We start from the raw sequence: 22,634 nt of genomic DNA on the forward strand, positions 1-22,634 counted from the left end.
GATGAGGAGAAGATCAGCATGAGGCACGAGGAAGGAGAGTGAGGAAGAGAAGAGCAGCGTGAGGCACAAAAAAGGAGAGTGAAGGGAAGAGCAGCGTGAGGCACAAGGAATGAGACCAAGGGGTAAAGCAGCGTGAGGCACAAGTACAGAGAGTGAGAAAGAAAAGAGTAGCGTGAGGCACAAAAGGAGAGTGAGGAAGAGAAGAGCAGCATTATGCACAAGGAAGGAGAGTGAGGAGAAGAGCAGCGTGTGGCACAAGGAAGGACAGTGAGGAGAAGAGCAGCATGTTGCACAAGGAAAGAGGGTGAGGAGAAGAGCAGCATGATGCACAAAGAAGGAGAGTGATGAGGAGAAGAGCAGCGTGCGGCACAAGGAAGGAGAGTGAAGGGAAGAGCAGCGTGAGGCACAATGGCAGAGAGTGAGGAAGAGAAGAGAAGCGTGAGGTACAAGGAAGGACAGTGAGGAGAAGAGCAGCATGAGGCACAAAGAAAGAGGGTGAGGAGAAGAGCAGCATGAGGCACAAGGAAGGAGAGTGATGAGGAGAAGAGCAGCGTGAGACACAAGGACAGAGAGCGCGAAGGAGAAGAGCAGCGTGTGGGACAAGGAAGGATAGTGAGAATAAGAATGGCATGTGGCACAAGGAAGGAGAGTGAGGAGAAGAGCACCATGAGGCACAAGGAAGGGGAGTGATGAGGAGAAGAGCAGTGTGAGGCTCAAGGAAAGAGAATGAGAAGGAGAAGAGCAGCGTGAGGCACAAGGAAGGAGAATGAGGAGAAGAATGGCATATGGCACAAGGAAGGAGCGTGAGGAGAAGAGCAGCATTACGCACAAGGAAGGGGAGTGAAGAGAAGAGCAGCATGAGGCACAAGGAAGGAGAGTGATCAGAAGAGCAGCATGAGGCACAAGGAAGGAGAGTGATGAGAAGAGCAGAATGAGGCACAAGGAAGGAGAGTGATGAGAAGAGCAGCATGAGGCACACGGAAGGAGAGTGAGGAAAAGAAGAGCAGCATGAGGCACAAGGGAAGAGAATGAGGAGAAGAGCAGCGTGAGGCACGAGGACGGAGAGTGAGAAGGAGAAGAGCAGCATGAGGCACAAGGAAGGAGAGTGAGGATAAGAATGGCATATGGCACAAGGAAGGAGCGTAAGAAGAGCAGCATTAGGCACAAGGAAGGGGAGTGATGAGAAGAGCAGCGTGAGGCACAAGGAAGGAGAATGAAGAGAAGAGCAGCGTGAGGCACAAGCAAGGAGAGTGATGAGAAGAGCAGCATGAGGCACACGGAAGGAGAGTGAAGAAGAGACGAGCAGCATGAGGCACAAGAGAAGAGAATGAGGAGAAGAGCAGCGTCAGGTACAAGGATGGAGAGTGAGGAAGAGAAGAGAAGCATGAGGCACAAGGAAGGAGACTGTGGTAGAGAAGAGCAGAGTGAGACATAAGGAAGAAGAGTGAGGAAAAGAAGGGCAGTGTGAGGCACAAGGAAGGAGATTGTGTGAGAGAAGAGCAGTGTGGGGGCACAAGGAAGGAGAGTGAGGAGGAGAGCAGCATGAGGCACATAGAAGGATGGAGAGTGAGGAAGAGAAGGGCAGCATGAGGCACAAGGAAGGAGAGTGAGGTAGAGAAGAGCATCATCAGGCACAAAGAAGGAGAGTTAACAAGAGTAGAGCAGCGTGATGCGCAAGGAAGGAGAGTGAGGAGGAGAGCAGCATGAGGCACATGAATGGAGAGTGAGGAGAAGAGCACAGTGAGGCACAAGGAATGAGAGTGAAGAGAAGAGCAGCATGAGGCACAAGAAGGAGAACGAGGAGAAGAGCAGCATGTGGCACAAATAAAGAGGGTTAGGAGAAGAGCAGCATGAGGCACAAGGCAGGAGAGTGATGAGGAGAAGAGCAGAGTGAGGCACAAGGAAGGAGAATGAAGAGAAGAGCAGTGTGAGGCACAAGGAAGGAGAGTGAGGAGAGGTATAGCAGCTTGAGGCACAAGGAAGGAGAGTGAGGAGGTGAAGAGCAGCCTGAGGCACAAGGAAGGAGAGTGATGAGAAGAGCAGCATGAAGCCCAAGGAAGGAGAGTGAAGAGAAGATCAGCGTGAAACACAAGGAAGAAGACTGAGGAAGAAAAGAATGGCATTTGGCACAAGGAAGGAGAGTGAGAAGAAGAGCCCCATGAGGCACAAGGAAGGGGAGTGATGAGGAGAAGAGCAGCATGAGGCTCAAGGAAGGAGAATGAGAAGGAGAAGAGCAGCGTGAGGCACAAGGAAGGAGAGATAACAAGAGAAGAGCAGCATGTTGCACAAGGAAGGAGAGTGAGAAGGAGAGCAGTGTGAGGCACAATATTGGAGAGTGAGGAGAAAAGCAAAGAACGAGGCACAAGGACGGAGAGTGAGAAGAGGCCAGCAATAGGCACAAGGAAGGAAAGTGAGGAGGAGAAGAGCAGCCTGAGGCACAATGAAGGAGAGTGAGGAGGACGAGAGCAGTATGAGGCACAAGGAAGGAGAGTGATGAGAAGAGCAGCATAAGGCACAAGGAAGGAGAGTGAGGAGGTGAAGAGCACCATGAGGTTAAAAGAAGGAGAGTGAAAAGAGCAGCGTGAGGCACAAAGGGAGTGTGAGAAGAGCAGCGTGGGGCACAAGGAAGGAGAGTGAGAAGGAGAGCAGTGTACCTATAGTACACTGTAGTATGTCCGAAGCACTTGAATGTAAAATATGTACCTAAATATGTTACAAGTCTATGCTTCAATGAGCGCTGCTGGTAAAACTGCCTGGGTGAATTTTTTATGTGTTGGGGGAGATTTACAATCCCCTTGTGCCTCTTTTAGACAGCCGTTGCGTCACTTTTGTGACACAGCGGTGGTACAAATGATGTGCCATGGTGTGTGCTATTAAGAATGTGACGCATCTGGAGGGTGCATTACATTGTAAAGCCCTGCGCCAGAAGGAGGCTTTCCTGTGCAGGAGGGGGTGCAGCAACGCCTCCTAAAAGTGACTGAGTGAAATGTATAACATTTCATTCAGTCACTTTTTAGCTTATGCTGCGTCAAAACCTTGCACATGCTTGAAGCAGGTGTAAGGATTGATACAGCAATGTGAGCATAGGGCCCCGAGAGCATTGCTGGAGTTGTGTTATGCTTGCAACCGAAGTCAAGCAATAATTAATCTAAAAAATATTTTACAATTTCGTTTTTTAATTATTTTATAATAAGAATATGAAATATAATCTAAAAAAATAAAATAAATATAAATATTTATATTGAAAATATAAGAAATTAGTATAAAAAGAAAGACATAATAATTAATACATTTATAAATTATTATTTACAAAACCTTTGAAATTCACTGAAAAAAACCATAGGTTTCACACATGTTATAGTTAGGAATTAGCATTTAAAAAACCTTGCAAATTCATTCAAAAACCATAGGTTTCACACACGTAATAGTTAGGAATAAGCATTTAAAAAACCTTGCAAATTCATTGAAAAAACCATAGGTTTCACACATGTTCAGACGTGAGTCCCAGGCTCTCCACACCACTGGAGTCAAGCTATCCAGGCTGATGAAGGCTGATAGCCAGAAACCGGTCCTTGGATGCTTGATTCCGGTCTGAGAAAGACATGGCTTGGTAGTTCGGACTGGACTGTTCCCATGAGGCAGAGGGTCAGAGCTGATTTGCATATAGCCAGTGTCTAACTCAGGGTGGTGTGGAGTGCAAAGAAACAATGGATTTAGGCCCAGATCCTTGTACTGGGGTGAATGTATGACATTGCTCTACATTCTGTCCATCAACTGTGTTTTTTGCTTCTTTATTAGCCAGGACTGCAGTCCCAAGGTCGGTGGGATCACAGCAGTTCATTAAATAGCCGACGCGTTTCGGGGACTCTTCTCTTCTTCATGGACTGAACGTAACTGGCACAGCTTCCGCAAATTGTGCACTTAAATATCCATAAGTACACACCCCAGTGGGCGGGGCCGTGTTACAGCGCATGCTGCCCCATGGCATCTTGTTACTTGCAGTGCACATTGTGTTGCTCGTATATATATATATTATTTTTCATCCAAAAGTTGCGGAAAGGTACACAATGAAAAAGCCAAACCCCAGCCTTGCTATTTAAGAGACTGCCTCCCTTCGCATCTGCATATGAACAAGCCACGACCTGTGATCAAGGAGCAGGAGCTCTGAAACATGTTGGGTGAGGCAATGAAATATCCTTATGTGTTCGCTGATTGCTGAATAAAGACTCTGCTGCGAAGCCTGGGGTCTACCTTTTATTGTGTGCATCTCTGCTGTTTGGGCAACTTTTGGAGGAATTATTTTCCAGCAGGTCCCGGTCGGGGAGACAGCACCACTGTGCACACTACGGACTGCTGAATCCCGATGCATGGGAGTCTCTATGGCAGGATAATAAGGGAGCATTATTTAATCAGTGGGCACACTGGAGGCTCTATGGAGAGCTTGAAAATACTGTTTGTAATGCGGAACCCATTGAGGGTAATATATTAGCGTAGGGACTGCAAGCCCCAGAAAGCAAAGTGAGACAGGAGCCCATTGGAGGGCGATATAATTGCTATCTAAGAGACTGCATCCCTACGCATCTGTATATGAACAAGCCACGACCCGTGATCAAGAAGCAGGAGCTCCGAAACATGTTGGGTGAGGCGATAAAATATCCTGCTGTGTTCGCTGAATTGACTCAAATTGTCATGGAAACCACATATAAATAAGGTTAAGAAGGTCCTACTACAAAACACTGTACCAATTGTCAAGAAACAACAAGCCACTGAGACTAAGGCAATTTCCCCAGCGCTGGAGGTCTATTGATGTAGCGCTCAAACAGCAGCCGTTTATGGGTCCAAACTATGGGGCGGGGAAAACGTTAATTTACTAATCTTAGGGGTCTTGGGTTTTTACATGTTTCAAATTCAAAAAGATGCTGATGTTTGCATCTCTTCCCCAAAATACTTCTTTGAGCGCCTTGTTTTATGATATTGGCATTAAGAGATCGGAACACTTGGCGACACTGAGACCTCTACTATACTGGACCAGAAATTGGGTCACAGAAGAATTAAACCCATATAGACCAGCTTTGAGAGAGTTACTGGAACTTGATTGCCAACTTAAATTTCTTTGGTTTAGCTGCTTGCGAAACTGGTTTTTCAAGGTGGGTCTGAATAGATTCTGGACAGACCCTAGCTTGTTGACTGCAGGTTCAAAAAATGAACTAAAGTACATTTGTTGGAATTTTATCTTGAACAAGGCCACACTAGACTGTACAACGGGAAGGCTTACCCCACAATTCTTATCTTTTAAGTCGACTCTAAGTTTTGAACTTTTTTGGGATGAAATTCAACCTAAAACTCTCTTTTTGAAATATCGTTACAAGACCCTCCAGATTAATTAATTTATAGTCAAGTGATCATCTCACCAAGCAGCAGGGAATTTGAATGTACTTTATTCTCGTTAGACGCCAAAGAAAATATTGCACATATTTTATTTTTTTACCCAAAATACGCTAGCTTCAGAGGGAAATGGATAAAGCCGCTGTGCTTGAGGTTAATGACTAGGAAATTTCCTGAGGCACTAAGAATACTGAAAACAGATAGCTCACGATGAATTGTATGAGGCGTCAGTAGATTCTTACTTGCCGTGAGCTATTTATGGAAAAAGATCGGATTAAAATTGTAATGTTTGTAGATTATACTATGTTTTATTTGTCAACAGTTATACTTATGTTATAATGCATTATGCTGAAATTGGCTTTTTACTAATGGTTATGACAAATGTTTTACTTATTTTACATGATAATGCGTTTTAGGACAATGGCAACTAAATCGAATAATCCTGATTGTTATATTCTTCTATGCCAAAATCAGGGTGGTGTCCCCCACTTGACACTTGATTACTTTGGACACAAGGCTTACACCTATTCACACTCTTACCCACACAACTAAACTACTGAACCCAATATATGTAAGAATATTACATTTATTTATTATACTAGCAGCATTGATTCTTTAACCCCTTGCGTGCTGCCGTCGGCCGTTGCCCGACGGCCGCACTACTTACCTAGTGCTGCCGTCGGCCAACGGAGCCCCGCCCACTCTTTAGAACACCCGCACCATGGCGGTAAAACCGCTGCGGTTAAGGCGTTAAAAACAGTGCTATTGGTTTAAAATAAAATAAAATATAACAAAAACCTACTATATTCTCATGTTATTGGCAAATTGGTATCTTTCACATATGCGGCACAGTTTATGTAACAATACATACACAATAAAAATATATGAGTTCATCAAAATCATTTTTTTTAAAACCACATTGATATCTCACATCTGTCCATGCAGATGCACAGAATAAATACAGAACCCTAACGTTGTTGACGCGGCGTTTCGGTGGATGGAAGTCGATTGGAACCACCTTCTTCAGGACTCTAATTTTAATGACAACAGTAATTTATTAATTAAAACCTACATGAAAAACATAATAACTACTAATTAACAATAACAAAATCACATAAAAAGTTCAGTACTGTTATATATCCATATTCACTGGGTTCTAACCACTAATCAAACCTCACTCATAGCAGATTAAAAAAGGGGTTGTGGAACGGAAAGAAGGGACTAGTTATTTAATATTTTGCACTTATGGGGCCCTGTTCTTAGCAGATATAGCTTAGCTATTACTATTTTGTCGCTCCCAAAGTTTTCTTTTGGGTATGTGGATGAGGCGATGCTATTATTTAATCACTCCTCTCTTCGAGCGGTCTTCTATCTTCCATTAAAGTCAGAGTTCTGGTTTGTAAGTACACAGGGGGAAATACAATATATTTTCTTATTCGCATGGTCTTTATGGAGATACTAAATTACTTAAATATTTGAAGCATATTACAAATTTGTTAGCTTGTCCCGTTTGATCTAATAGTGACCTTGTGCTATTATATTAAATAAAAAATACACTCCCAAAACACCCGTACCAATTCTAAATTCTTCGCGAACTCGTGCTTCCTATAACATATTCACTGTTTGATAGTCATTGGAGTCTGTGGTCTCACCGGATTTTAGATTCATTGGATACTTCCATTTAGGACCCCCATGTGCCCATTCTATAAACTCACACACCAAATAGTCTTCCTCCCGGCGCTCCCATTATATTTACTGTGTGGCTGGTTCTAAGTGGGACAATATAATTTTTCTTCCCACATGCTTGGCTTTAAAACTACCATGAATCCAGCCCCCAAAAAAAAAACGTGTCACAGGGTCCTGCGCTTTGTTTAACTAGGCACCCGGATGAACCAGATCGCGGGGGCAATTATCAAAATGCATGCAGGGGCACGACGGTACCCGTAGCCCTGGGGACCACCACCTCCCCGGGGCTAATTTCGTTAAATGCGGGGGCCACGTAACGCCCTCACATCCCCAGGGACCATCACCTCTACTGGTCTGTGTTCATTAATGTTCAATAATGAGGAATGATTCTAAGGCCTCTTTTTTCTTGTGATTGAGGAAAGATGAAAAAAAAACAAATGGTTGATTAAAAGTGTTCTGCTTCACCTGCTGATCCATGGTTGTCAGAGTGCTCGGATATGAGGGAGGACAGTGGGCAAGCACTGACCCGCCTAATTGATGTATTACCTACTTGCATTAAATGCAATAATAATAGATGAATAACAGCCTGAGTGTGGAATATAACATATGTGGTTTTTGTCATTGACAGAGTGATTCAGATGATTGATGCAAATAAAGAACAGCTACGGAATTTGTTCCGAAATTACAACGTGCTGGATGTGCAGCCTGCCACCACAGTGCAGGCACAAGCGGATCTCTCTGCTCTCCAGGTAATAATTCCTTCAAGACACAAACAAAGCTTCAGTTGTACTATGTGCACCAGCAAGGTATCCGCTTAATGCAACACAAGCCAACCTGTCCTGATACCACAATGGTCACGTCGCATTAGGGAAAAGAATGCTCTGATTTCATTCGGGCTTGAATTCTTGCAGTCTCTGCCTAGTAAAAAAATAAGGCATCTGACATTGTGCTACCACAGAAGTACATATAACTAACCACACCAGAGAAAAGTTACAAAAACAAAAGGAAAGGAAATAAACCAAACAAACCAGTATTTTCGTAACTGTGCTTAATTTATACAATATGTATAAATATATATATATAGTTTATAGTACACACTTTTCTATTCATGTCCACTTAATTTTTCACGAGAGGTTCGCTAACTGTGAATGGTTGATACATGCTAAAGGCTGTCTGTAGTAGGGCATTAGATATGTAACAGAGCTTGATTGTTTGGAAGAAGTTGGTTTTCTCTGAACAGTTGTATACAGATCGAACACTGTGTGCAATAGTGGTTACCCATCTATGTGTGGTTTAATTTCACTATGAGCTCAGTTACTCGTGAAGTGTATCCTATAGAGTCAATGTTGCACATAACTGAAGCTTACTTTTATACCTCTATTGTCTTATGCTTTTCTTAGAGAAATGTGTACAGAAGTAGCTTGGATGATGTCATCAGAGATGCCATCAATATTGTTATTTGAGATGTCATCAATAATGTCATAAGTTATATCATAGCGCCATGAGTGATGTAATATGTGAGATCATAAGCAGTGCATGGTTGTGTGGCAAGTTATAGTTTGGCTTGCTACCCATAACTGGTACATTTCTGTGGGTCTTTGTGCTCAAAACATTACTTAGACACTGACATTTTCTCTTAACTATAAGGTTACTTTAGCCTTTGATTTTGTAGTTTTCTTTCAACGTAAAGTAATATTACCATACTTAAAGCTAACCCCCACTGTGCTTTGCGCAGCATGTGGTTGGACAGAGGGCCTGCAGCCAACCCCTTGCAAAAAAGCAAGGGTGTGGGATTGGCCGCAGAGCTAGGCAGCTCGTTCTGGCCCTGAAACTGACCCTCAGTGGACAGTCAACCTCAGCCATGCATGGCCTTCATTCGTGTGCTGCGTGCAATTGGCCGCATGGCCTGGCCCGTAGTCAGGCCCTTCAAACAACCCTCCACAGGCACCCAACCCAAGCCTTGCATGCCCTTTGGCCACGCAGAGTATAGTTGGCTGCAGGCCCTGTGCCCAATTCCCTGCAGGCAGCCACCTCCCTTTAGAGGGAGGGTGTGTGCTGGCCACCATTCCAAAGCCACTATTTGCCCATAGGACCCCATCCCCGGTGGCCTAAAAACATTTATATTAAGGAAGGGGGTGCACTGCTCTCTACCCGAGCACAAATGGGAATCGGAGACCCCATCCCCGGTGCCATGCTGTAATTGTAGGGGTGGGGACATATGAGCCCCCTCCCTCAACCTTATGATGCCCTGGGGACCCCATGCCTTGGGGCCAAACATATTTATGTTAGGGAGGGCACGTGGGCCCACTCCCCGAGCACAAATGGGACTAGTGGACCCCATCTCGGGGTCAAAGACTCTTCTTTCAGAGGAGTGAGCGCATGCCCCCCTATCTGAGCCCAGTTCAGGTGAACCATGATGGAGTGTGGTTCGGATACAGGGACCAGGTTAGTCCCACGGCAAAGTTACCTTCTCAGTCAGGACAAACATTCCTGTTTACAGTGGACGAGGCCATTAGGAGCAAGAAAGCATCACGGGCGGCAGTACACAGCCTATTCAAGTATAAGTAGTTCTGTGCCAACTCCTCCCTCCCATCCAGCAAGTGATGGGCCATTCAGGCACACCTAATCCCTCTATAGTGTGTGGCTGTCTAGCAGGAATACACAAAGACCGACTGTCAGCTACACCCACTCATGTGACCCAGAAACAGTCTGCTGGCACTAAAGAGTTAAGGCACGAAATTGGCAACTTTTAAAAATTAGCATTTTCTAAATTGTATTTTAAATTTCAACTTCACCATAAGAGAGGATTAGTCATTGCAATTCCAAAGACACCAAACATGAACTGGTTTCCTTTTTGAAGGGGTATAGGACACACAAACATTTTATAACCTGTTCAGCATGTGTGAAGTAGATACCTGGTTGATTCATGGTAGTTTGCCGATATTAGTGGTGTCACTGTTCTGATTCTTCTTGACCTGTCAGCAACAAATGACACTTTCAACAATGCTATAGGGTGGGGCAGACTGCAACAAGGGCCTGCACTTAACTCTCTCCAATGTCTTGTCTTGTCTCAGGGCCCGTCACTCATCAGAGCAACTATGCAGGGCTCCTTACAGTCATTTAGCCTTTTTAACATTATGTTGAGGCACTAACAAGGCACTAATGGCACTCACCTCCTTGTGGTTAGACACAATAATCTAATCTTCCTCTACCTGGATGGACAGGGTGGTCTGTTATTTCATTATGGCAATACCTGTGTGAGGCCAGAAAATCAACAAGCTTGCATTTGCTGATACACAACTCGCCCACAACTGAGATGGTAGTACTGGAAGACCACCAAATCTCATGGAATGAAGAAGGCTAGCAAGACTGAAGGGCTTAGGCCCTGTATTGGTCTCTACTATTAAAAACTTAGAAGTCAAGTTTGATTCAGATTACGGTAAACCAAGCCAAAGGTATGCTGCTACAGCTGCCTGCTATTATCACAACTCCCATCCATCCTGCAGCCCACATCATCCATTTTCTGTCTTGCCCTGTGTGGGATAGCATTTTGCCTGATCACAAACGGCCTCCTGAATTGGAGTGCCAGTGCTGGTGTACCTGAGCTGCTGGGCCTCTCCTTTAATTTTACAATTTGGCAATATGTTTTCCATATTATAAATATGAATGCAGACAAATATTAAAAGTGCATAATCACCAAGGTAGGGCATTATCAATGTAACAATGCTTGATTTCAGTGCCTAATTTTGTGCACTTATTTCTCAGGGCCTGATCTATGCCATACCTGTCAACTCACACAGTGCGGTGGCAATGTGTTTCATGAAATATGTCTGCACAGTCTCTCGGTGAAGCACTAATATCATCAAATGGAAAATCAATGCCTGGGTAAACAGTGTTGCCTGCCATTTGTGCGTGAAAAAACCACCATAGATGGATCACTGATTGGGCTGGATTTGGTTGTCCAACTCCTGCATGTGTGTAAACATTTTAAAATTCACTGCCGCACCACGGCCTCCTGCCTTATCATGAGACACTGTCACACCCACTGACAGAAACTACATGGACTGGGGCCCCTGCTTCAGGGTAACAGGTCCATCAATCACAGTAGGTAGTGCAGCGCTAGTGTGTTATCAATGACCACTCATCACTTGCCAATAGACTATTATTGGGCCATCCCCCTCCTTTGCCCCGAGTTTGACCAATGTAAAGAACAGTGTCCCACATTTTACCCGCCTGGCATCCCAGCATACTGCACAACCACTAGCCAGTGAGTTAACGCCTTAACCGCGTTGTTTTTTCTGCCACGGTGCACTGCCCCAATCCCGGAACTGTCCTATACCCATGTACATGTATAACTAGAAACACAGCCAACAGACATTGTTATTTTGTGGTGGTTGTTGACCGCAGTTTTTATTACTCATGACATACGCCATATTTGTACAACTCCCCTGGGTACCTTCTCAGGCCAGGGTCATAAATCATTATCATACATTCACATAATTGGTTATCGCTCAGTGTCATTCGAACGTCATAAGTCGTGGGTCATAAATTATCGGGTATCATAAATCACTCTGTCACAAATCGGTCATCATCTTATTTTTCATAAATGGCTCCGCCTAATCGGCGTGAATCTGTCACCATAAATCATGGTCATAAATTATCGTGCTATCATAAATCATTTGGTCACAAATCTGTCATCATTTGGTTATCACAAATCATTCTGCATGGGCATCATAAATCATCAGCCATAAATCATCGGCTGACCATCAATCACTGGTTTGTCATTTGCTCATTGGCATATCCTAGGGTAATAAATCACCCTGCCAGCTTGTAGATTGTTCTTTGTTGTTTTCCACGCCCCTTTGCGTGTGAGGGGTAGCCTTTTCCCGGAGCCAGGCCCAACTCGCTACCTTGCTAGTCTCTCCTGCGCCCTGCCGTCTGCCGGGGCTGGGATGCGAGTGCCGTCTCCGTTTGCTACCCTGATTTTTCATCAGGCGTTCTCACCCAGCAGTGAGGCATCTGAGAGTGAGTGGCCCTCCTTCTCCACACCGCCCTGTCGGTGTGTCTCCATAACCAAACCAATAACCTTTTGTTTCCGCCCCTTTTGGTTGGATTTGCCCTCTCTTTGGGGTCTCCTTGCTTGCGGGTAGTCTCTTCCCAGAGTTAGGCCTCAGCTCGCTACCATGTTGGACTCTTTTGTGCCCTGCCAACCGGCGGGGACTGGGCTGCGAGTGCCGTCTCCATTTCCTACCCCTTCTTGTTAGACCGCTTCACTCAGCCGTGAGGCATCAGAAAGTGAGGGGCCTTCCTTCCAAACACTGCTCGGTGAGTCTCCAATGCCACTTGTTGCACCCTTGGTTCTTTTCGTCCCTGTCAGCACTGCGACACCGCTGTTGTAGGTGTGGGTGGGTTGGGCTCAAAATTCGTTTGGCGCCGCTCCCTCAGCTCCCTAATGCAAAAGGTGAGCTGCCCAGAGGGAGCGCGCCTTATATCCCCCTTCCCCCCTACCCTTTGTTCCTGGGGAGGGGGAGGGCCTCGGGCACTCTTCGTCACGATTCCTGGTGGTGCTAACCGGCGCCAACCGGTTCTGTTCCTCGTGGGTCATGGCGGCCGTTAAGGCGCCGGCCCTTGAGGCCCCCTTCGGAGGCCAGCCTCTGCTATAACAGCTGCCCTGCCCCAATCCCGGAACTGTCCTATACCCATGTACATGTATAACAAGAAACACAGCCAACAGACATTGTTATTTTGTGGGGGTTGTTGGCCGCAGTTTTTATTACTCATGACATACGCCATATTTGTACAACTCCCCTGGGTACCTTCTCAGGCCAGGGTCATAAATCATTATCATACATTCACATAATTGGTTATCGCACAGTGTCATTCGGACGTCATAAGTCGTGGGTTATAAATCATCGGGTATCATAAATCACTCTGTCACAAATCGGTCATCATCTTATTTTTCATAAATCGCTCCGCCTAATCGTCGTGAATCTGTCACCATAAATCATGGTCATAAATCATCGTGCTATCATAAATCATTTGGTCACAAATCTGTCATCATTTGGTTATCACAAATCATTCTGCATGGGCATCATAAATCATCAGCCATAAATCATCGGCTGACCATAAATCACTGGTTTGTCATTTGCTCATTGGCATATCCTAGGGTCATAAATCACCCTGCCAGCTTGTAGATTGTTCTTTGTTGTTTTCCACACCCCTTTGCGTGTGGGGGTAGCCTTTTCCCGGAGCCAGGCCCAACTCGCTACCTTGCTAGTCTCTCCTGCGCCCTGCCGTCTGCCGGGGCTGGGCTGCGAGTGCCGTCTCCGTTTGCTACCCCAATTTTTCATCAGGCATACTCACCCAGCCGTGAGGCCTCTGAGAGTGAGTGGCCCTCCTTCTCCACACCGCCCTGTCGGTGTGTCTCCATAACCAAACCAATAACCTTTTGTTTCCGCCAGGGAGGCTTCCGTCTTCCTGCGGCTCCCCCTACCTTGTGCTCTCCTCCCTCCCTGTTATCACCTTGTGGCACGCTTGTGTCTTGTTCGGAGTCTTACGGCACTGTCTCCTCTCGCCATGGGTCATCCATGAAATCAAAACAAAATTGGGAGATAGTCATATACCTCTTGTGAAGGCACAATACAAAATACCCTACTTCAATAACATCTTCTACTGCACCCCAAGCTCCTGGCAGGCTCCACCTTTCGTCCGCCTCGCGCCTTCTCATGAATACCTGCATGTCTCTATATAGGGAATGCATATCGCATTAGCTGGGCACCATCCGCCTTACAGCAGGCAAATTCCTTTAGGGCAATGACTGCTAGCACGCCTTATCCCCCCCCTTGTGGGGGAGAGGGGGGGGGCTGTCTGCGTTTGACTTACACCCCTATCCCCTCCGATTGCGTTTTTATTTATTTATTCACTTTACTGGGCTTGTCTGGGGTCTGAACTCTGTGCCTCTCACACCCAGCGCAACAGTCATACCCCTTTGCCAGGGAGATTAAGTGATTTGCCCAGAATCACAGGATGTTTGGGCATTCCTGCCGAGACTAGAATGCTGTTTCAGATTTATTCGATGCTTGAGGGTCACCTGTGCAGGAGTGTGTCGTTGCGTCCATTTGCAGCACGAGTGCTAACTAACCCCCCCTTTTTCCAGCTCACCTTCTGGCCGATATGCGTGGGAGTTTGCCTCCACATTAACATTTGCTGCCAATTGCAAATGAACATGGGTGCCGGCCCTGGAGGAGGCTTGCTTTGTCCTTTACAAAAACCAAAACTCTGTGATGGGTAACCAACAGTATAGTTGTTTGCTTGATAGAACAGTGGTTCCCTCAAACTGACATTGCAGTGTATCTGCATTTGCCTGTTCGTTACCATGAGTACTTCTTCGAACCCCTCATCATGTCAGCTTGCCTGCACTCTGTATTCCTCCCAACGGTGGTTGGTGCTGTCTATGTGGCTCGGGATGCGCCCCATCCTTTGTGTTCACAAGATCAGAACCCCACCCTCTTTAATCCTAGGCAGCAGGGTTCGTCGATCTATCTTTGTTTTGTCCCCTTCGTGTTGTTAGGATGGGGAACTTACTGGCTCACGTCCAATAAATGATTTGCCCAGAGCAGAAGATGCTGTGCAGACCTGAGGCTCGAACCGAGCCAGCCGCTCACATATTCACTGCGCGGTTTAAGGATTGCCTGTAAAGCATTGTCTCTGCTGTTTTATCCCTGGCTATAAGGGTTAACTTAATTGGAAAGCGAGGGAAAACTATTCCGTCTGATTTATTTATTTATTGCACATTTTATATAGCACAAACTTGACACGATGGGGTTGGAGCGCTTTACTTGGGCACTGTATTTACCTTACACTCTCAGGCTCGGTGAGATTAAGTGATTTGCCCGGAATCACCGGGTGTGGCCGCGACCCCGAGGCTCGAACCCTGGTTCCTAGCACCAGCGTCAGGTGTTTATGTCCTCCGCGCCACTCGATCTGAGTCCCTGATTCTATGTTGCGTGTGAACTAAACTCTTCCATTCTCTTCACTTCGCATTTTCTGTGTCTACTCCCTTAACTGGACTCGCCCCCGTTCCCTCTGCAGATCTATTGCCCAAAAACCCATTCAGCTCACTAATTACCATCTGTAAACCTTTCCCTCTAGCTTCTTGGATAACATATAACAGGGAAAACTACTTACAGGCATTGGGCTGTTGCAGGGAATAAGGTTTCCTTTACTAGTGCCCCAATGGCACAGGTTTTAGTCATTAAACAGATGTCCTGCTGAGAATGCATTTTTTGCCCCCCAAATCTTTCTGCAGTTTATCTAGTGCAAACTCGGCCCCAAGGATTGGAATGCTTTGCCTGATCACAAGTTATGTGCACCTTCAATAAATCTTTTTGAGGGGATTTTTCTGCCCATTTTATATAGCCAAAACTCGACCCGAGGGGGGTGGAGCGCTTTACATGGGCACCGTATTTGCATTACACCCTCTGGCATGGTGAGATTAAGTGATTTGCCCGGAATCCCTGGATGTGGTCATGACCACGAGGCTCGAATGTCCTGCTGAGAATGCATTTTTTGCACCCTAATCTTTCTGCAGTTTATGTAGCGCCAACTCGGCCACAAGGATTGGAGCGCTTTGCCTGATCACAAGTTATGTGCACCTTCAGTAACTCTTTTTGTGGGGATTTTTCTGCACATTTCTTTATATAGCACAAACTCGACCAGAGGGGGGTGGAGCGCTTTACATGGGCACCGTATTTGCATTACACCCTCAGGCACAGTAGTATTAAGTGATTTGCCCGGATCACCGGATGTGGCCATGACCCCGAGGCTCGAATGTCCTGCAGAGAATGCATTTTTGCCCCTAAATCTTTCTGCGGTTTATGTAGTGCCAACTCGGCCACCCGGATTGGAGCTCTTTGCCTGATCACCAGTTATGTACCCCTTCCGTAACTCTCTTTGTGGGGATCGCCTACGATCTTGACCGACGGTTTCAGGGCGCTTTACAGGAGCAGCTGTGCATTACAGGCAGCACATTCATTTATTGTCCCACACAGGTGAGTTAAAAGAAGGCGGAAAATCTGCGTTTGCTGTTTTATTTAACGCAAAACCGACCCAAGGAAGCACCAGTCACATTACACAAGGGGATCTGCCAGAATCACAGGCTGCTGAGCCGACGCCGGTACCCGAACTTGGTTCCTCAGCTCCAAAGTCGGCAGCCCTGGCAATAACGACACCTTAGAGTCTGGTGGTGAATTAGCTAATTGGAGGGGGGGTGTGTAGCATACAACACACGGATATAATAAGGTGTTGAGATAAGATGTTTATTGGAATAACAAGGGCCCGCAGTAGCGGGATAACAACTAGCGTGAACGAACTCAGCTGTCATCTGTCAACCAGCACAGGTGACGTCACATTAATACATTCCTAACATTCTATGGTGACGTGTATGACGCTGGCAACGGAAATGGAAAACATACTGTCATAACACTGTCCCATTACAGTATAACATACAACATCTCCCTTCCTCCATGAAAACATAACCTGAATTTATTCCATAACATAGTCTTTAAGTCTGGTAGGCAATCTTATTACTCTGCCCGTTCTTGAAGTTTGCCCCCCATCAAGATGGTTACCAACATCGTTCATACCAGTTACAACATTTTCATTCCTCTCTGTTTCATTGTCTATCATGGAATCTTCCTGAACTAAAGCAGTACCCTCCAGACTAGAGGAGAGTCTGGCGGAGTTTCCATTAGAATCCATAGACCGTCCTCGACTTGCACTAGAATGTAACATCTCTGAGCCACTAGACACATCATCCCATTCTAGGACACTCTCATCTAGACTTCCTTCTCCCTCTTCAGCTTCTCTCATTATGATTTGTTCTTGACCTGGTTTCAGTTTTACTATATCATCTTTACTGCGCCATCCTTCTCCTTCGACAAACACCGCTCCTCCTGACGCTTTTCCAACTCTCATTGGTTTGCTGAGTCTTGACTCTCCCTTGCTCACCAAACCAGGCTTTTTCACTAGCACCCAATCACCAGGTGTGATGATCTTATCCTTAGCTCTGTTTACCTTGTCAGAATATGTTTTATTCTGCATTTGCTTGCATATTATGTTCTCCCTCACATTTAGTTCCTTATCGCATACTTGTCCTGCTTCAACAGCTGTTTTTTCCCATCCACCTATTTTTGGTGTCATGGCATTGTTGCATGCTCTTCCTCTCATCAAGAAAAACGGAGTAAACCCCGTAGCTTCCTTGGGCGTATTGTTGTACGCATTGATCTTTGTTTTAATAAATTCTTTTACATCCTTTTCATTTGCCACAGCCATTTGGATTCCTTCTTTGAAGAACCTGTTTATTCTCTCTACTTGGCCATTGCTCTTGGGACTGTAGAGGGGAGTTTTTTCCTGTTTTATTCCACGTTTACCTAGAAATTCGACCATTGCTCGTGATACCAGCTGTGATCCATTATCAGATACCATGACCTTTGGTTGCCCTTCTCTCTCAAAGGTCTTATCCAGGAATTTTATTACTACCTCCGTAGTAACCATTTCCACGAATTTGTAACATACCCACTTGGTGTAGTAGTCCATCAAAACTATCAGATGTTTGCACTCATCTGGCAAAATATTGAAAGGTCCAGCAAAATCAATTGCCACTTTAGCCCAGGGACCATCAGGGATTTGCACCATCTGTAATTCATTTTTCTCCATTCTCCAGTGTTTGTCAGATCTTAAGCATTGCTCACATTTGTCAATAAGATTCCTGACTTCGCTGTCCACCCCCGGCCACCAATAGTGCATTCTTAGAACGTTCCTTGTGGCCGTGGTGCCAGGGTGCCCTCTGTGAGCCATTTGAATTATTTTCTGCCTGAGTCCCAATGGCGGCACGAAGACCTCACCCCTTTTCAAGAATCCATTTTCAAGAGTTAACTCATCACTCACTTGTTGATAATTTTTTAGTTCCTTTGGCATGTTCCTCACATGTGGCCATTTGGATTGTACATATTCTTTCACCTTCCCCAAAACAGTATCTTCCTTCGTACTTTCTTCCCATTCTTTTTCACCTATTGATCCTTCACACATTACTGTTGCGTCAATATGCGCAACTATGCATTCATTGTCGTCCAGTTCCTCATCTTTTTCTTCTCTCACTGGCAATCTGGATAGGCAATCCGCTCTACTGTTCTTACCTCCTTTTATGTGCTCTATTTTGAAGTTGAATTCTTGGAGCTTCGACATTAGTCTGATCAGTCTGGAACTTGCGTTGCCATTGCCCCGACCCTTACCGTCCATCATATACACAAGCGGTTTATGGTCGGTTACCAGTTTGAAACTCTTACCCCACAGATAGTCTTTGAGTTTGTGTACAGCCCATACGCAAGCTAAAGTCTCCCTTTCAATTGTGCTGTAATGAATCTCTGTTTCATTTAGCTGTCTCCAAATAAAAGCTATTGTGTTTTCTTCATTTCCTTTCCTTTGGCAAAACACAGCCCCTATCCCTTCATTGCTTGCATCTACAGTTACTATATTGTCAAGTTGTGGATCGTATGGTTTCAGTGCTGGCGCTCTGGCTATTTCCTCTTTGACCGATCTGAATGCCTCAACTTGTTTGTCATTCCACTCATATTTTACATTTTTCTTCAGCAGTTTCCTGAGTGGACTCACCATTTCTGCGTACTTTTTGATAAACTTCGCATAATATTCACTCAGGCCAAGGAATGACTTGAGTGTATCCTTATTCCTAGGTTCAGGGGCCTCCCTTATTGCGCGAACTAAATCGTCCTTGGCTAAAATGCCTTCAGCAGTAAGGACATGCCCTAAATATTCCACCTCTTTAGTCATGAATTTGCATTTGTCTCTAGCAACTGTCATGCCTTTGTCTTTCAAGATCCTCAGAACTGCTCCAATCAATTTTATGTGCTCACTTTCAGTTTTTGAATGTAACAAAATGTCATCTTGAAAGGCTTCTACCCCTTTCATCTTTCCAAACAAGACATCCATGAGTTTTTGGAAAACTCCTGAAGATGACGCCAGGCCAAAGGGAAGTCTCACATACCTAAATGCTCCAAACGGCGTGATGAAGGTAGTTAATGATTTTGACCTTTCAGACAGGCACACCTGATGATAGGCGGCCCTCAAATCTATGAGCGAAAAATATTTTGACCCTGCCGTTGACTGAAGGATGTCTTGTATCTTTGGTAGAGGATGACAATTTATTATAATGTTTCTATTGAGTGACCTCAGGTCTACACACAACCTAATGTCCCCTGACTTTTTCTTCTTTGACACTACAATAGCAGAAACCCATTCAGATTCCTCTGCTTCTTCAATTACACCTTCTTTCTTTAATTTTTCTAACGCCTCCCTTAACTCATTTCTCACGGATAAAGGCACTGTACTTACCTTGTGCTTACATGGAATTGCATTCTCTTTCAACTTGATGTCATGACTGAACCCCTTTACACATCCAATTACATTTTTGAACACATCATCATGTTTTTGAAAAACAGTATTCAAATCATTGTCTTCTCTCTCCTCACAAATACTATTCATCCACTCTTCCCTCAGTATCACTGGGTCTTTTGCCCCCGGGACTAAAACCACCCCCAGCTGGGCTAAATCTCTCCATCCTACTAGTATTCTTCCCTTTTCAGCTACATAGACCTTTGTCTCAATCACTCTCCCCTTAAAGGTCACCGTGTCAACAAAATACCCCAACATATTTATGTCCTTTTCTCCGAATGCCTTTGGGTTCATATCAGACTCTGTCAATTGCAAACCTTTCCACTTATCCTCAAAAAGAGTATCTGATATAGTCGTGATTGGGGCACCTGAATCGGCAGTAAATTTCAGTTCAACCTCCCCAATCTTGACATCGCTAATAGGACCTTTTATCTTACCATCTTCCATTTCTATGTACAAAACAATATTCGCACACATCTCCTCATCGAAATTCCCTACTGTATTTATACTTGTGCTACCGTTACTTCTTTTGGTCTTACACAGGGTTGAATAATGACCATACCTCTTGCATTTAATACATCTCTTCCCTGCCGCAGGGCAATTTTTAAAATCTGCTAGGTGGTCACTTGATCCACATCTAAAACAGCATAGCTGCTTACCTCCCACTTTTCTTTCATTCATGTTTCTTTCAAATGTCTTACCATCACCCTTCTGCTTCTCCTGTAAATAAAACACATTAGTATTATTCCCTGTTGAAGATAGTTCTTTAGTGGAATTCAGAGATCTCTCTATACCTCTAGCAATATCTATGACCTCCTGCAAAGTTGGTCTTTTGCATGCCAACAGTCTTTCCTGCACTTTTTTAGTGTAACAGTAAAATACAATCTGATCCCTGATGTATATGTCTGTCATTTCCTCATACTCGCATTCTACTGCCAAGACTCTTAAACATGCAACATAGTCTTCTACAGACTCTACTTCTTGTTGTCTCCTTTGAGCAAACTTATGCCTGGCAACCATGATATTGTTCTCCTCATCAAATTGCCTCTCCAATCTTTTCAATGCTTCTTGATATTCATTCATAGGAATAAATGTTCCAGGTGGACTTTCATATTCAGGCAGGCTGTCAAAGATATCCTGACCTGCTTTACCTAATAGTCCGAATAACAAAGAACATTTCCTTTCTGCATCGACAGCTTTCCCATCTATAGAAACGATGTAATTTTCAAAAGCCCTCACCCACTTTTTCCATTTCATGGTGGGTTTACCGGGCTCATCCAAGAAACGTGGAGGAGCACATATATTATTGCATTCTGCCATTTTATATATATATATAACTTCCTTTTCTGGTTACTTCCACAGAGCTTTCCACTTTAAAATACTTTTCCTTACTTCCGATTTACTATTCTGTGGCTTACTTGTGTTATGAGTTCCACAATTCGTCTCCTCGTTTATTTTTATTTCTGCGCGTATGATTTCTCCAAGTGCCTCAACTGCTTTGCATTAGTACAGCCGATGTTCAGAACTACTGTTAAAATGGCCGCACGCTGTTTACGTCGTGACGCGCACCAATCAGCGCGCTCCCGGCATGCTTCACGCGTCTCAGCTGAGGTAATAGACTGACGCCTCAGCTGAGCGCTGTCACCGAAGCGCGCGAAAGATTTCCTCGTCAGCTTCATACAGCGCTGCTGCCTTGCAAGTAATTCTTAGTTCATTCAACTGCTGCACTTCCTCTCATAGATTCGGGTTACACACAGCGTGGCAGCCCGGAAAATTTCGTGCTGAATCACTCGCTGCACTTCCTCATTTCACACGTCATGAGCATTAAGGCTTCACTTTACGCGCTGCTGCTCCTTAGTTCATACAAGATCCCTTCAGTCAGTGCTCAATTGCCATCGCACTGTACTCACTCCTTGTTGCTTCGTCGTTCTCACTCCCCGCAATTTACTTCATGGATCGATCTCGATCATCAATCATCGGCCGATTCTTTAATTACCTCCGCTGGCCCTTGTTGTGACAAGACCCTCGTCGCCAATTGTAGCATACAACACACGGATATAATAAGGTGTTGAGATAAGATGTTTGTTGGAATAACAAGGGCCCGCAGTAGCGGGATAACAACTAGCGTGAACGAAGTCAGCTGTCATCTGTCAACCAGCACAGGTGACGTCACATTAATACATTCCTAACATTCTATGGTGACGTGTATGACGCTGGCAACGGAAATGGAAAACATACTGTCATAACACTGTCCCATTACAGTATAACATACAACAGGGTGGTGGGCGTACCTACTGTTACTATCTAGAATGCCGAGTTAAAGATGGAACGTGATAATTAGTACCATAGTGTAATGTCTGGCTAGCTGAGTTTGCAACTCTTTCTTTACTACCAACGCCTTTTTCGGCAGGCTCCAACTTAATTGAATAATGCCCACTGAATCAGTCTTGCACAGTTCTAGCTATCTAGCTAGCTAGCTGTGATGTAGGAAGGGTGCAGGGGTCCTAGGCAAACCACATTAACCACCCTGGGCCTCAGCTTACTGGAAAAAGTACAGCTAGTTCAAGTTCAAGTTCCAAAATTTGTATAGCGCACTACCCACCCAGAGGGTCTCTAGGCGCTTGAGGGGAGGGAGGTGCTTTACTTATGGAAAATCCAAGTTTTTAGTTGCTTTCTGAAGGAGAGGTGGTTCTGTGTAAGGCGGAGATGGGTGGGGAGGGAATTCCAGGTTTTGGCCGCTAAGTAGGAGAAGGATCTTTCCCCCATGGTGGATCTTTGGATGCGCGGAATTGCGGCGAGGGCTTGATTGTACAATCGTAGTTGGCGGGAGGGGGTGTAGAAGGAAAGTCGCATGTTGAGGCTTTCGGGTCCTAGGTCGTAGAGGGCTCTGTGTGCGTGGGTGAGGAGACGGAACGTTATTCTCTTGTTGACAGGGAGCCAATGGAGGTCTTTCAGGTGGTCGGAGATGTGAGCTTGACGAGGAATGTCCAAAATGAGTCTGGCTGAGGCGTTTTGGATGCGTTGGAGTTTTTTCTGTAGTTTGGCTGTGGTTCCGGCGTAAAGGGTGTTTCCGTAATCCAGTCGGCTTGTGACTA

The 22,634-nt window shown here is 45.1% G+C and overlaps 1 protein-coding gene across 1 annotated transcript in view; it reads left to right on the forward strand.

Annotated features, from left to right (window-relative positions):
* The window catches only part of CDH23 (cadherin related 23), a 2,828,172-nt gene that overhangs the window by 2,660,768 nt on the left and 144,770 nt on the right, over positions 1 to 22,634 (forward strand). Inside the window, exon 62 of the mRNA XM_086919477.1 lies at positions 7,700 to 7,820. Coding sequence (XP_086775603.1) covers positions 7,700 to 7,820 — 121 coding nt within the window. The remainder of the gene's footprint in view (positions 1 to 7,699; positions 7,821 to 22,634) is intronic.

Source organism: Lissotriton vulgaris, chromosome 5 (assembly GCF_964263255.1).
Source record: "Lissotriton vulgaris chromosome 5, aLisVul1.2, whole genome shotgun sequence".
NCBI lineage: Eukaryota > Metazoa > Chordata > Amphibia > Caudata > Salamandridae > Lissotriton > Lissotriton vulgaris.